The sequence below is a fragment of the Narcine bancroftii genome, chromosome 12, assembly GCF_036971445.1.
Source record: "Narcine bancroftii isolate sNarBan1 chromosome 12, sNarBan1.hap1, whole genome shotgun sequence".
NCBI lineage: Eukaryota > Metazoa > Chordata > Chondrichthyes > Torpediniformes > Narcinidae > Narcine > Narcine bancroftii.
In genome coordinates this window covers 12426457-12440795 of record NC_091480.1, presented here as the reverse complement: position 1 = coordinate 12440795, position 14339 = coordinate 12426457, and the positions used below count along the sequence as shown (strand labels likewise).

The 14339-nt window shown below is 49.5% G+C and overlaps 1 protein-coding gene across 3 annotated transcripts in view; it reads right to left on the bottom strand.

The window, feature by feature from the left end:
- Positions 1-13916, bottom strand: part of LOC138746881 (putative protein MSS51 homolog, mitochondrial) — a 32231-nt gene extending 18315 nt beyond the window's left edge. The window contains exons 1-5 of one of the 3 annotated variants that reach the window (XM_069905482.1): positions 13319-13916; positions 9198-9392; positions 6409-6564; positions 3217-3341; positions 521-1084 (exon numbers count right to left, since the gene is read on the bottom strand). In XM_069905482.1, the coding sequence (XP_069761583.1) occupies positions 521-1084; positions 3217-3341; positions 6409-6564; positions 9198-9392; positions 13319-13356 (1078 nt within the window). In that variant the 5' untranslated portion in view covers positions 13357-13916. The other 2 variants (XM_069905483.1, XM_069905481.1) reach the window with 2 other exon arrangements.
- Between the last annotated feature and the right edge of the window lie 423 nt (positions 13917-14339).

The window sequence follows — 14339 nt, the reverse complement described above, 5'->3', positions numbered from 1 at the left end:
AACAGGACCACCCCAGGCAATTGATGAAACACGGGGGGGATTCTTGGACGTATCACTTCCTCCAGACGTTAATTGCGCAGGGAAGATTTACGAGGATGTTGCCCGGTCTTCAGGAGTGGAGTCACAGGGTAAGGTTAAACAGGTTAGGATTTTATTCACAACCCATTCAAAATGATCTCTCGGGATTATTGTCTGAAGAGGGTGCGCAAAATCATCTCTACACACAGCTGGTCCCGTCGGGGAAGAGATCCAGGAGGATCAGAGCCAGCACCACCAGGTTCAGGAACAGCTTCCTCCCTGAGCAGGCTGAACGACCCAAGGAACTGCTCGCAATAACCCTCCGTGATTTATTCGCATATGTGAATCCTCGTCTTGCCTACGTCTTGTTCGCCTGTATGCGTGTTCTGTCCGGGTGTGTGTCCGCGTGGTTTTGCTCCGAGGACCGGAGAACTGTCCTTGGGCAAGCTGGGAACAATAGAGGTGACTTGACTTAATTCAGCTAGAAGAAGGTTGGACTTACCTGGATGAAATCCTATCACCAGGTGCGGCCGAGCTGCTCGTTCCGTCTCCACCATGGTCTCCCAGTACACGTGGTACAGGCCCTTCCAGCCGCTGAGGTACACCCGCCTCCTGCCAGCGTACGTCTGCAGGGGGGGCCTCACGGTAGGACCCTCCACCACCTCAGGCCCAATCATGACAACCTCAATGCCGTCGTTGCCTGGAAACATGCGAGCAAGCTCATCGTAGTCCTCAAGCCGAGCATTGAGGGTCTCAGTGTGGGAGGCCCCAATGACATGAATGGTGAGGGGTCTTTCTAATGGGTCAATACCGAAGCTGTGAAGAGCAAACCCAATCGTTACTGGTCTGCTCTGGAAGTCAGTAGTCACCCGCCTGATGGATTCCAACAGCTCCTCGTCTTCAGGCCTCGGTTTCCCGGCATCTGCCCACAGTATATCCATGTACTTACAGCTCAAAACGGAATTTAGCTTGGCACCAAGGTCCTCCTGCATCGAGAACCAATCGTCCCAGCCTTTCACCTCGGTGACGGCTCTCGTCCAATCTTTGCTTGGGAAAGGGATGTCTCCTGGGGAGAAAATGACAAAGAGCAGGATTCAATGAAGTCATCGCGTCGAATGGAAATGGACCACTCCCCGTCGGGGGGTCGGCAGCAGAGAGGGTCCACAACTGCAGATTCCTGGGCGTCCACATCTCAGGGGACCTGGCACCTCCACTTCCAGGCTCAACTTTGCGAGGAGTTTGCAGAAATTTGGTACCACGGAGATTGCACCGCTGTCGTTCACTCAACTGTTGTTGAGGGTCGTTAACTCGGCGTGTGCCGTCAAGGATGGGCTGTGTCTTAAGAAGGCGGCCTCTCTCCGCAAGGACCCCCACCACCCACAGCTGCCGGCAGGTAAGAGGTCCAGGAGCCTGAAGATCAGCACTCAGCGGCCACGTGGATCCTCCGCCACCGGATTTTAAATGAACAGCGAACTTTCTCCTGTTCTCTCGCATTATTTATTTATTTTTAAAATGCAACTCGCAGCACTGGAACGCTGCCGCAAAACTATGTGAGCGAGTGGTCAGTCAACAGTTGGGATCAGGACCCTTGGATGCTGCCCGACCTGCTGAGTTTCTCCAGTTTCTCCTTTGCATTCTACCTATTGAATCAGGTCCTAGTTATCCTAATTTTACCTGAGGTCTTTGATGGCAATTCATGTGTCAGTCCTGATGCTTCACAACTCTTGTGACAGGACCATAGCGTAGACATCAAAAAGTTCAACAGACAAAAGGGAACGAGTACCGATGAGCCCTCAACTCGTTGTTGTTCGCAAGTCCTCCCCAACGTCATCGATGCCATTCAGCCCAAACCACCGATGCCTTCCTCTTCCAGTCCCACGCATCGATCTGCTTCCAACCGAGTGTGAAAGTGACTACTTTCTAACTCGGTGGCGGCGGGGTGACCGGTTTGAATCCAGCACTGAGTTTGTCCATTCTTCCCGTGTCAGCGTGGCGGACCGGTTTCCTCACGCCCTCCAAAACGTACGGGGGTCCTTGGCTAATTAATGCGATTGGGGGGCACGGGCTTGAGGGTCGAAAGGGCCTGCTATTGGACGTCACTGGCAAGGACACGGTTTCCTCTTTTCCAAATCACTCCTGAAGTAAGTGATCTTTTGGGGTTATATCATATGGGTGAGGCACGTTCACGCCAGCTTGGGTCAGGCTGGGGAATCAGATGTGTCTTTATGCCAGTCCAGACCAACAGTTGTGAATTGGAGATGATAAAGAGGAAAGGTGAGAATTGATTTTGGCTCTGTTTAGGGGCAGTAAAGTTAGTGTAGTGGTTAGTGCCACTCCGTTACGGCGATCGGGACCGGGGTTTGAACCCCGCGCGCGGTCCATGAGCAGGTTGCACATTCTCCCGGTCTCTGCATATTTTTTTTGCCCCAGGGGCTTAGGTTTCCACCCACCGCTCGAAACGTACTGGAATTTGTAGATTAATTGGGCGGCACGGGCTGGAGGGCCGAAATGGCTTGTTACCGTGCTCTCTGCCTCAAAGGAGTCAAAGGGAAAAGGGAAGAATGACAGAGCTGGAGGAAAGGAGACGCCAGGGGTGGGGGATGAGGGTGGGTGAGGGGGAAGAGGTGGTGGGGGGGGGGGGAGTTTCTAATGGAAACCGGAGAAATCGATGTTAATGCCATCCGCTTGGAGGTGCCCGGCCAGAAGACGGGGTGTTGTTACTCCAGATGATGAGAGCATGGACAGACATGGCAGGAAGAGAATGGGGCAGTGAATTGAAATGGGTGGCCACCGCCGAGTCGATCAACAAAGCGATCTCCCCGTCTGCGACCAGTGGACCAGAGGTAAAGATTTGGTCTGACTGGATGGGATAAGCTCAAGGGGCTGAACGGCTGCGTCCTGTCGCCACCATCTCGGGTTGCGAGGAGATGTGACAGACTGGTTCGTCCTCTTATCTTCTCCTTCCTCGGGTATTCTTTCTCCCAGCTGCTGATATTTCCTCTCTTTTTGATCCCAGCTCTGGTCAGTGAGCGGACGGGAACAGTGAGAGAGAGAGAGAGAGAGCGAGCATCGATAAAAGAATGTGGGAGCTGTGAAATGCAGAGCCAGAAGGCGTTTCGGCAGGTCACGCTGGGCGTGTCAGTGTGTGTGCGGGGTGGCGTTTTAAATCCGAACAGGGCTGGGTTGAGCCCTCCGTACCTGTGAAAACCAGCCACTCCAGCAGCCTGTCCGTCGCTGCCCATTTCAGTTTCTTGCAGAACTTCTTGTGCAGTGGCCAGCTCGCCCGCTGGCACTCCTTCCCACAGTAGTAGACGTTCTGGCACCTGCAATTCCAACCGATCACCACCGTCAGGTCCACTTTCTCATAAACGTGGCAGAATTAAAAGTGCATTCAGAGCATGATGATAGGCCGACACTTCTCCCCCAAGGAACCCTTGGAGAAAAGCTGACAATCATAAGAAACCCACCCCCACTTTTCGCGACCAACTTCATGAAGGGACAGAAGCGTCGAGTCCAGCGCATCTCGGTTCAAGAACAGATGTCTTGCCCCACGAGGCATAGGAGTGGAATCAGGCCATTTGGCCCATCGAGTATTTCAGCATGGATTATTTACTCTCCTTTCCAATGCCATTCTCCTGCCTTCTCCCCACAACCCTTCCTGATCAAGACTCAATCTACATCGGTCTTAAATGTACCCACACCCTCTGGATGAACAATTCCTCCTCTCCTCTGCTCTTCAGGCACTATTTTGGTATCGTGAGGCTCTTGTTTGGACGCCAGCTGATTTTTCCACACCTCGACGAAGGGTTCCAGCCCAAAACGTCAGTGATCGATCCTATATCGAGGATACTGCTTGACCTGCTGAGTTTCTCCAGCTTTTATTTCAAGCACGGTCCCTGTAGATTTTTGTGTTTTAATTCTGTGCTGATTGGCTGCCGGTTGCTCCTTGCGTTCGACAGAGCTCATTGATGGGGGCAGATCTTTTGATATTGTCTGTTAACGATTTAGAATGAAAGGCTTTGCGGGCACGTGTGCAGACGGTACCAAGTTAGGTGGAGACACGGGCAGCGCAGAGAAAACACGGAGTCGGCAAAAGGACTGATACAGATGAGGAAAATGGGCAGACGTGGCAAATGAAATAGAATGTCGCCAGTGTACGGACATAGAAAAATAAATGGGCAGCCTATTTTTTTTTTTTACATGGGGAGAAAATTGAAAATAGCCGGATGCAAAGGGAGCTGGGAGTCCTCGTGCAGGACGGCCTGCAAATTTTCGTGCTTCCTCCGGATCCGAGAATAGTCTGTTTTGTTGCCCTGGAATAACTATTTTAAGTACCGCTGGGTACTTTAACATAAATGTATATCCTTTATTCCATAGGATGGTTTTTGCTGTATTGAACTCCTTCCTCTTCTTCAGGAGTTCGAAACTTACGTCTGGATAGAAAAAAAAATTTTGACCTTTGTATTCCAGTGGCTTTTTGTCTTCTCTTATTTTCTTCATTGCCTTCTCCAATATATTTTCTCTCGTTGTATATGTTAAGAATTTTACTAAGATGGATCTTGGTTTTTGTTGTGGCTGCGGTTTAGGGGCTAATGTTCTATGTGCCCTTTCTATTTCCATTTCTTCCTGTAATTCTGGTCGTCCTAGGACCCTGGGGATCCAATCTTTTATAAATTCTCTCATTTTCTTGCCTTCTTCATCTTCCATAAGGCCCACTATCTTTATATTATTTCTTCTATTATAATTTTCATTATATCTATCTTCTGAGCTAACAGCTCTTGTGTCTCTCTAACTTTTTTATTAGATTCTTCTAATTTCTTTTTTAAATCCTCTACTTCCATTTCTACGGCTGTTTCTCGTTCTTCCACCTTGTCCACTCTTTTTCCTATATCTGACATGACCATCTCTAATCTATTCATTTTTTTCTTCTGTACTTTTAATTCTTCTTTTTGTTTCACTAAATTCTTGTGATTGCCATTCTTTTACTGATTCCATATATTCTTTAAAAAAAAATCCATTGTCTTGCCTTTCCCTTCTTCTTCCATTGCTCTGTGTTCTTCTTCTTCTTCCTCTGAGTTGGTCATCTGTTGTTTCCTTGATTTCTTTTTACTCTCTTCTTTCTTGTTCTCATTGTTTTCTATGTTCTCTTCTTGCTGCTGTGCTGTGGCTGTCATTCTCAGCTGTGGAGATCGACTCCTCAGCTGGTCTCCCCTCCCGTCATTGTTTTTTTTGCGCACTTTTGCTCGGCTCCGCGAGCCATTTTTGTAGTCCCGAGCTCGGGACTTCGACCGACCTGAGGGAGCGGGTTTCTCTCTCCGCGGCGGGGCTCCTCGGACAGGTAAGGCCTTCACCTTCTTCTTCCGACATTCTTTCTTCTTCTCTTCTTCCCGTTGCTTTCGACTTTTCTTTCTTCGCTGCCATTTTCTTCCCACCTTTACTTTCACTTTATTTTAATTTTTATGTTTGTGCCTTTGTGTTTTCTGTGTTTTTTTAAAACTTTTCCGGAGAGGGCTGGAGTTCCCCGACCGGCCACTACTCCATTACGTGACTCCTCCCGTGCAGGACAGCCTGAAGGTAAACGTGCAGGTTGAGTCGGTGGCGAGGAAGGCAAATGCAATGCAGGCGCATATTTCAAGAAGAATATAAGAGCAGGAATATAATGTTGAGGCTTTTATAAGGCCTGGAATGTTGGGCTCCTCATTTCAAGAAAAGATGTGCTCTCGTTGGAGGGGGTTCTCAGGAGGTTCGCTATGATTCTGGCAGTGAAGGGGTTATCATACGAGGAGCATCTGACAGGTCTTGGCTTGTATTCATTGTAATTTGGAAGAATGAGGGAACCCCTCATTGAAACACTTCAAATGTTGAAAGGCTAGGACAGAGTCGACGTCGAAAGGTTGTCTGAGAATGTAGGAAGGTTGTTTCCTGTGGTGGGAGTGTCTGGGACAAGAGGGCACAACTTCAGGATTTAAGGGCTTCCGCTTCGAACAGAGGTGCATCGGAATTTCTTCAGCCAGAGGGTGGTAAATCTGTGGAATTTGTTGCCACAGGCCAGGTCACTGGATGTATTTAAGGCACAGATCGATAGGTTCTTGATGAGCCAGGGCATCAAAGGTTATGGGGAGAAGACCGGGCAGTGGGGCTGAGTGGGAAAAGGGATCGGCTCAGGATTAAATTACGGGGCAGACTTGATGGGCCGAATAGCCTATTTCTACTCTGGTTTTGATGTTTCGCTCACATCAACAACAAAGACTTTATTCGCCGTTCAATGCTCAAAGACTCATTTTCAAACAGCATATTCCCTGTTAGTCTTGAACGAGGTCTAGACTTGGCCAAAGAGAGTGGCCAACCAGCTGAGTTGCTGTTACTTTTCCTTCAGCCATTGTCTCTTACCTTTTGCAACGTCGAAGACCTCTTTGGTCCAGCAGGGCTTCTGGCAGCTTCTTGCACTCTGCACAGAACTTGTAGGTATCTTCCAGCCTTTGAAACATCTCCTGGTAAGTACGGATTCCAAACTCTGTGGCGGATTTTCTTCCCTCCAAAGCGGCTCTGCACCAATGGAACAAGTTTCTCCAGCTTTTACTTCAACCACTGAGCAGAAAGTCCTCCCCACTCCCATCGCAACAACAGGCCAATCACCAGGAATGGGCGACGGCCCCCCCCCCCCTCTCCCATCTGGTCCCCCAATCACGATCGGTGTCATCGTTTGTCACAGTCCAAAAGGCTACGTGGAATATGCCCGGAGAATCCCCCGGGAGTCTCCCAGAGATGAAATTCCTCCTCAGCCCTGTGCGGAGTGGGGTGAGGAGGAATTTATTCTGAGACTACACTTCCTCGGCAGGGTAATATCCTTGCACCAACACAAGCATCGATTCACGAGAGGGCGGACATGCTTCTGTCAGACCCGTCACAGCTTCAAGATGCCCTAAACTCTTTTAACGACTAAATTAAATAGTTTTCTGAAATTTAGATCAATGTCGTGATGCAGGAAACCCTCCAGTCAGCCTAAGCCCAGCAGACTCGAACATACAGATGCCTTTGGGAGAGTGATAATTAATGACAAGGGCAATAGGGGTGGCCCGGTTAGTGGATTGGAGAGTGCCAGCGACCCGGGCTCGAACCTGCACTGTCTGAAAGGAATTTGTGCGCTCTCCTTGTGCCTGCAGGGGGGTTTCCTCTGACCTTTCAAAAATGGATGGGGATTGTAGTTTAATTGGGTGGTACAGGCTAGGGGCTGGAAGGGCCTGTTACCATGTCTAAAAAAATATATGTATGAACCCCTCAATTCCACTCTGCTTTGAAGCTGGACCTTTCTGTGAGAGCAGCCAGAACCTCAGTTTAACGTTCCACGGCAAGGCCACAAGTGGACTTTGCGGCACTCCCTGACCGTAGCGCAAGCGGAGGTGACACTCTTGAGACCCTGGAGTGGGATTTGAACCTTCAACCTTCCACAAAGACTTCACCTGGTCAAATTTCTATCTAACAGCAATATGCAGGTTACTCAGTGCCCCTTCTAAGGGATGGACAACCAACACTGGACTTGCTGAGATAACCACATCCTCGGAGCAAATGAAAAAAACCCACAGGCTGTTTGCCTCATCCTGCGTTGAGAATGGGAAGCGTGGGAGATGACTCCACGGGGAAGGCGACCTCGGCAGCAGACCAGCGAGGGGCTGAAAGACCCGCGCGGGCTGCTGGAGATCGGCTCGTGGGAGGCAGGGATTGGAACTGGGATTTGGCGAGGGTAAGAAAGGCTCCTGGAGGGCACTGAAAGCTTCCTGATCGTATCAGGGATAAGGATCTGGAGCTGGGTTGTCAATGGATCGACCGAAGGTCGGCGAGGCCCAAGGCGCTGCAGGAGCTCTGAAGGCGGATCCACAGACACTCAGCGTCTCTGAAGGGACTCGTGTTCTCTCATTATTGGGGGTGCCGGGCAGTGCTCCTGGCGACTCTTTGCTTTACAGCAGGCAAGAGATGAAGTATTTTATGGAGAGTACATTTTTTGTATTATTACATGATAATAAAAAGGAATCTTTGACACAGCACTGCCTGAAAAGGTGGCAGAGGCAGGCACTCAGACTGTATCGAGCCATTGGGTCACAGAGTCAACAGCCCACAACAGATTCCTTGGTGCACCTTGTCCATCTCCCTTTATTATAATGAAGAAATCTGGATGAGCTCACGAATCACCGTGGAATAGAAGGCTGTAGAAGAAGCGCTGCTGAATAGAATTAGTCTGGATGAGCTCTTTCTGTCTTGTATGAATTCAGAGTGCAGCAAAAAGGAAACGTTACTGCAATTCTAGGTGGATGGGGGTATTTGAGTGGCACAGGCTCGTTGGCCAGAAGGGCCTGTTACCGTGCTGTACGTCTCAATGTTTAAAAAAAAAAGTTTCATTTTGAAACGTACCGGGGGAGGGTGTAGGTGAATTGGCTGTAAATTGGGCGCCGCGGACTCGTGGGCCAAACTGGCCGGTTACCGTGCTGTTATGTCTAAATTTAAATTTGTAGCAGCGTGAATCTGAATCGAGACAAAGTTCATTTCAAGAATGCTTGTCCCAGAGTTCACCTGAACCCACAATGATCAGAAACTTGAAATTGAGCCAAAATCTCCCAGCTGCAAGATGTAGGCTGAGGGAACGCATCCCGGGCAGTTTTGGATCAAGTGTGGCAGAGGTTCTGACTCTGGAAATTTTCTTCCCTCGATCTTTCACCTCAGTCGCCAGATCCATCTCCAGTCGTTTTGGGTGGGGAGTGGACCAAGAGCCATCGTGATCTCGGGTTCCACAGTGTGCAGGGATATTTCAATCCTCAGAGACTGCGATGGCCGTGCTCCAGGTTCCTTCCCATTCACTGCACAGCTCCACTGCAGAATGGGATGCGTGAGCTCCGTGTGCCTCAAATGGCCACGGACTTTCTCAGGGTACCCCCTTCCCAGGACAGATGCATCGCTAACATTGCCGACTTCACCTGCTTGCACTGACTGCTTCATCCACTTTCTCACTTGCCGCACTCCCCCATCCCAGCTTCACTTCAGGTCTTGTCCTGAATCAGGAGGTACCAGGCCTATGTTCAACCCCAGAGAGTAGCGTGCAAAAAAATCCTAGAAGATGACGTTCCCAGGCAGTGTTAAATGTGCACCGAGACGCCACACTTTAAAATCTGAGCAAGAGAACCGTTCACCTGTAGTCATTGTAGTTTTGCATGTTCAACTTTTGAAGGATAACCTTAGACAGTCCTGGAACATTGGAATCCATAGCAACAAAGCCAAGTGTATCTGTGTAGACATCCCCTGCGTAGGAGGCATCTGCCTTCTGCTCAGAGCTGGAGTTCTGACGGTCTTGGTCTGACATGGTGCTTTTTTTCCCTCCAGTCACCCTACGAAAAACAATGGTTTAAGATAAGACTGTTAAGAGGATTTCTCCAGAGCAAATTTAGAGCCACCTGTTCAACTATTTTCTCCTGTCCAGAAAAAAATATATTTTTTCACTCCAATGCTGGCGTGAGCCAGTTTGGGGGAAGTTTGGAGCCACAAACAATCTGCTGGAGAAACTCAGCAGGTCAAGCGGCATCAGCGGGAGAAGGGTCCTCCAGCAGACTGTTGTTTGCTCCCATGTGTCTCGCGAGGATTATAATTTATTCACGGCACTTATGCACTCCACTAATCACAGAGCACCTACGGCATAGGGAATACTTAAAGTGGGATGTGGGTGGAAAGAAAAAGGTTGAGGACCACTGCAGTTCTTTTGATAAAGATGTTCCCAGATGTTCAACCCAGTGATTTATTTCCATTTCAGGGGTGTTCTTGATTTGGACTGGAATATGCATATGATTCCCATGCACCTTCTATCCTTGTTCTTTAAAGTCATGTGTTGGAGAGGTGCTGCTGTGGTCGTAACTCCCACACTTCTGGCAAATTGCAGTGAGTGATTATTTTGGATGGTGCAAATGTAGAATGGCCTTCCCCCCCCCCCCACCCCCCACCAATCCCCAGTTTGAGTCCCACCATCTCAATTCAACCTTGGTTAAAATGTGGACCATTGAGGTGAGGAGAGAGTGACTGCCCTTGAGTTCAAAGCTGAATTTTACCAATCAAGGTAAATGGTTGGAGCCATAACTCTCCCAAAGGAAGATGGTTGTCATGGATCAAGATCATTCATCCCTGTTGAAATTCTACAGAGCATTGTCCTCGCTCATCCATCTCCAATTGCTTCATCGATGATCATCCATCTAGCACGAGGTCAGAAGAGTGGATGTTCATTAATGATGGCAACAGCATTCAATTGGATTTCATGATGGAGGGAAGCTCACCGATGAAGCAGCTGAAAATGGTCGGGACTCGGACCCTTAATGCTCTTGTAGTAGGTTTTCATGAGCTGATGTCAAACCATGAGAATAAACAAGCTCTCACTGGTAGCAATGAATAAGGGATACATTTTGATCAAGCCACAATCATTCCTCTCTTTCCCTGAAAGGAGTCACCCAAGATACCACACTGTGCGCATAGCTGAGGGACAGGAATTCCTGCAGAGCTTGACTCATCTGAGAAAGAGCTAGAAGATATTAATGAATGGCTCTAGCCCATTTCACCCAGTTCTGAACTCGTGAAAAATCTTGCTTGCCAGGTCGATAAGGTCATTGGTACCACAATTCCTGATAAGGAAGAGTATTTGTTGACAGTAAATATTTCCCAACTCAGTCATATTTGGCTCAAGTTCCATCTATTTGAAAATATAACCAAGTTATTTTGAAGCCGAGTGCTGGAGGCGGTTCAAAGCTAAAAGTGAACATGTGTTTGCAGATCTAGCAGGCCCTGGCCAACACTTTGATCCACTGTTGCTCCAAATCCGCCCACAATATTGCTTTCAACATGATATTCATTCGCACGGCACGAGGGCTGAGTTAACCGCTGAAGCCTTACTGTTTAAAAAAGAATGATAGAAACTCGGACACACGGTGCTCATTTTTGGGTCCTCACAAACACACAACCTGGTCACTTCACCGTTGCACAATAAATCCTGGTGGGGCGAATGTCATACTCAAAGGTTCTGGAGAAACCCAGCATCGATAAGGGTCCGGCCCAAAAAATTGGTCACCCTTGATTTCTGTACATGCTAGAAGTGGCACAGCTGTCATATACAATGGCATCTTTACCTACGCTGAATGATACCGGGGGGGGGGGGGGGCAAAGGCACATTGGCGGGGTGGCCAGTTGGGGGCTAGGCATGTGAGACCAACTCGATGAGGGTGATTCGAATTGGAAACCACTCCCTTTTGCTTCTCTGTATCTCTTACTGTAAGGGACATCAGGCGACTCTAAGAGCGACTCTTGGCCAAAGGCAGGCAGAAGGCAATTTTGTGTAATATTTCACGACGATAAAAGAATCACAGCTTCTCTGACAGGCTGATGACTTGGCATGGCTTGTATTACTAATGAGGGGTTCTGATACACATATTGGACGGATGCACCAAAATTCTTGCTGCAGACACAAGATACACCAAATGATCAAGTATAAATTAATGCAGCAATTTGTACTCAGCGCATTTACCCTAATGAAGCTTTGATCATCAACAGTCTCCGAAATGGATCAGCGCTCCTGCTGTGTTCAGTCAGGGAAGGAATTCTACCCCGGATCATCTTTCTGGCCTTCCTCAAAGTGCAAATACTCAGAATCACAAAATAGTTCTGGCAATCAAGGACTCGATCTTGACTCTATTCCAGGGCCTTCTCAGCCTTTTTTATTTGGTCCCCTCCACACCCCACCTTAACCAATCCGTTCCCAATCACAGGGGCACCGATGGCAGAGGGAGGACATAAAGTGGGATGAAATAATCACAGAAACACATCCCTTTCAGATAGAAGTTTGTTTTTTAACGGTGCCATTGAATCTGACTTCATTGCCCCCCCTGCAAAAAGAAACAGGTCAAGTTAGCTCCTTTCGCCCTCATTCTTCCCTCCCGGCGTCTCCAGATCCCTATTTTTTAAGAAAAACAATGTGCTGTAAGACGATTCAACGGGCTCTCTCGTTCAGCAAAGACTGAAACGAAAAGAGGCCGAAAACATTGGTTTTGCACCCTGGCGAGACCCAGTGCGCTCTTGGACCCGCGGAGGTTCTCCAGCATTGGGGTTTCAATGGATTCCAAATCAATTCTCTCCTGCATGTGAGTTGAGCCTGAATTCCTTGCTGGACTGATTGGAGCTGCTTAACCCCCCCAAAGGTATCAGGTCGACTCGGAAAAATATGGGCAGGAACTCCTGGAGGTGAAGTGCGCTTCGAAAGAGCAACGCGAAGGGGGAAAGGGCTCCAGCCCGAATCGCGGGCTTCACCTTTGCTCCATCAAGGCACTGTTTGACCTGCTGAGTTTCTCCAGCGTTGTCCACTTCCCCAAAGGTGTCAACGGGATCCTGGGTTTGAACCCCCACCCCCCCCCCCCCCCCCAAACTGGCTCCTGGTCCACCTTGCACTTGGAGAGGTTTGAAAGGGCGCCCGTTCATTTTTTCCACCGCAGAGGCTGGAAGACCGGCGTTGCTCCTCGTTGGCTCAACCATCTCGTTTTCCGAGAGAGACCTCTGTGGGAGTGGAAGAGCCTGCAAGGTCGCCGTGATCGTGGGGCGGGACACACACGAGGAAAAGTGCTGGCGGACCTCAGCAGGTCAGGTCGCCTCGACGTCCACAAACCCCCACCACCCCTCCTGCGTCCGGGGAAATGGCCCGAAAGCTCTTGGTGGGAGACTTGCGCATCGAATGCGGTGTGAGGCACGAAAAGGAACACTCACGGTTCTCTCCGGCCGCCCCCTGGACTTCTGCCCGTCGCAGTGCTGACCCCGACTCCAGATGGAGTGAGAGCGGCGCTGCCTGGTGCCGCCCGAGGTTCACTCCAAAAGTACTCCCAGAAGGGGCTCAACGCTGATTGGGTTTCCTGCATCGGAGGAAGGGGAGGATTCGCTCCTGGGGTGGCCTGGCTGAACGCGTGCTTGGAAGCCCTGTGTCCGCGGAGAACACCGCGTCCGTTCTTCCCCAAACCGAAGGCGGTCAGGTGAATGTTTACCAGTCACTTTCATCAAACGTTCAGGTTCCAACCTGGTCTCGCTTTGGTCAAGCCGCTTTCCGGGGGTGGAATTCCGGATGTGCGGTTTGGCCAGGTCTTTCTGAACGGAGTCTGACCTGAAATCCGCTGACCACCATTCCGAAATGCCAACGGGTTGGCGTCTGCCCCCCCAGGGTTTCCAGAAGAGAAACAGGCCCCAAGGCAACGGCGTTCTCCGGTCCTCGGTGCAAAACCCACCCAACGAGACCACACACCTACAGACAAGCAATACATCAGCAGGGCAAATACTCATGAATGAGGGTCTCGGCTGGTCAGTGGGAGCAGTTCCTCTGGTCCTTCCGCCTTCTCACTGCCCGTCGGAAGAAGCTCTTCCTCAGCCTGGTGGTGCTGGCTCTGATCCTCCTGGATCGCCTTCCTCATGGGAGGAGCTGAAAGATGCTGCATCCAGGGTGGAAGGGGTCCTCCAGGATTTTGTGCGCACTCTTCAGGCCACCAGCCTGGGAGATCACGTGGATGGGGAGGGGTGGGAGACTCCAGTGATCCTCTCTGCTCCTCTGACGCTCCTGAGGATTGACCTCCGTTCCATTTCTCTGCAGCCAGTTGTTGACCTCAGCTGGTCCCATTTGCCTGCATTTGGCTCATGTTCTTTGCAACCTTTCCTACCCAGGTATCTGGCTAAATGTCCTTTAACTGTTGCCATCGTACCCCGTCTAACACTGGATCCATGGACTCACCATCCTGTGAGAGGTCAGTGCCCCCAGACCCCCTTTTAAAAGCTTTCCCCTTGTGAGAGATGAGTAAAACTGATCTAAAAATATGAAGCTGAGGAAACAAGTATAGATATATGTGTAATGAATAAAGCCAGTATGAACAGGATAAGAATAGATATTAGAATGTAGGAAGCAGAGTCAGTCTGAGTAAGATAAAGGTCTTCTAGCCTTTTAGACAGAATCAGCAAGTTCACCCGCATGAATAAGATAAGGATAGATAATAGAATGCAGGAAGTCAAGTTAGTCTGAATAAGATAAGGGTCTTCTAGCCTTAGACAGAATTAGCAAGTTCTGCATGTAAGAAGTTAGTCAGCCCTGAGAGTCAGGAAGGTGTGAATAAGGACAATGACACGATGGGACACCGACAGGATAACCCCTGGTCCTCCAAGTTCCCAGAAACAGCACGTAGGCAGACAGGATTGCCTCATGCCAAACTCATCCAGGAGGCAGAAGAATGTAAGGGGGAGGGTACTTCTAGACTGAAATAAACTGTATAAAAGTTGGG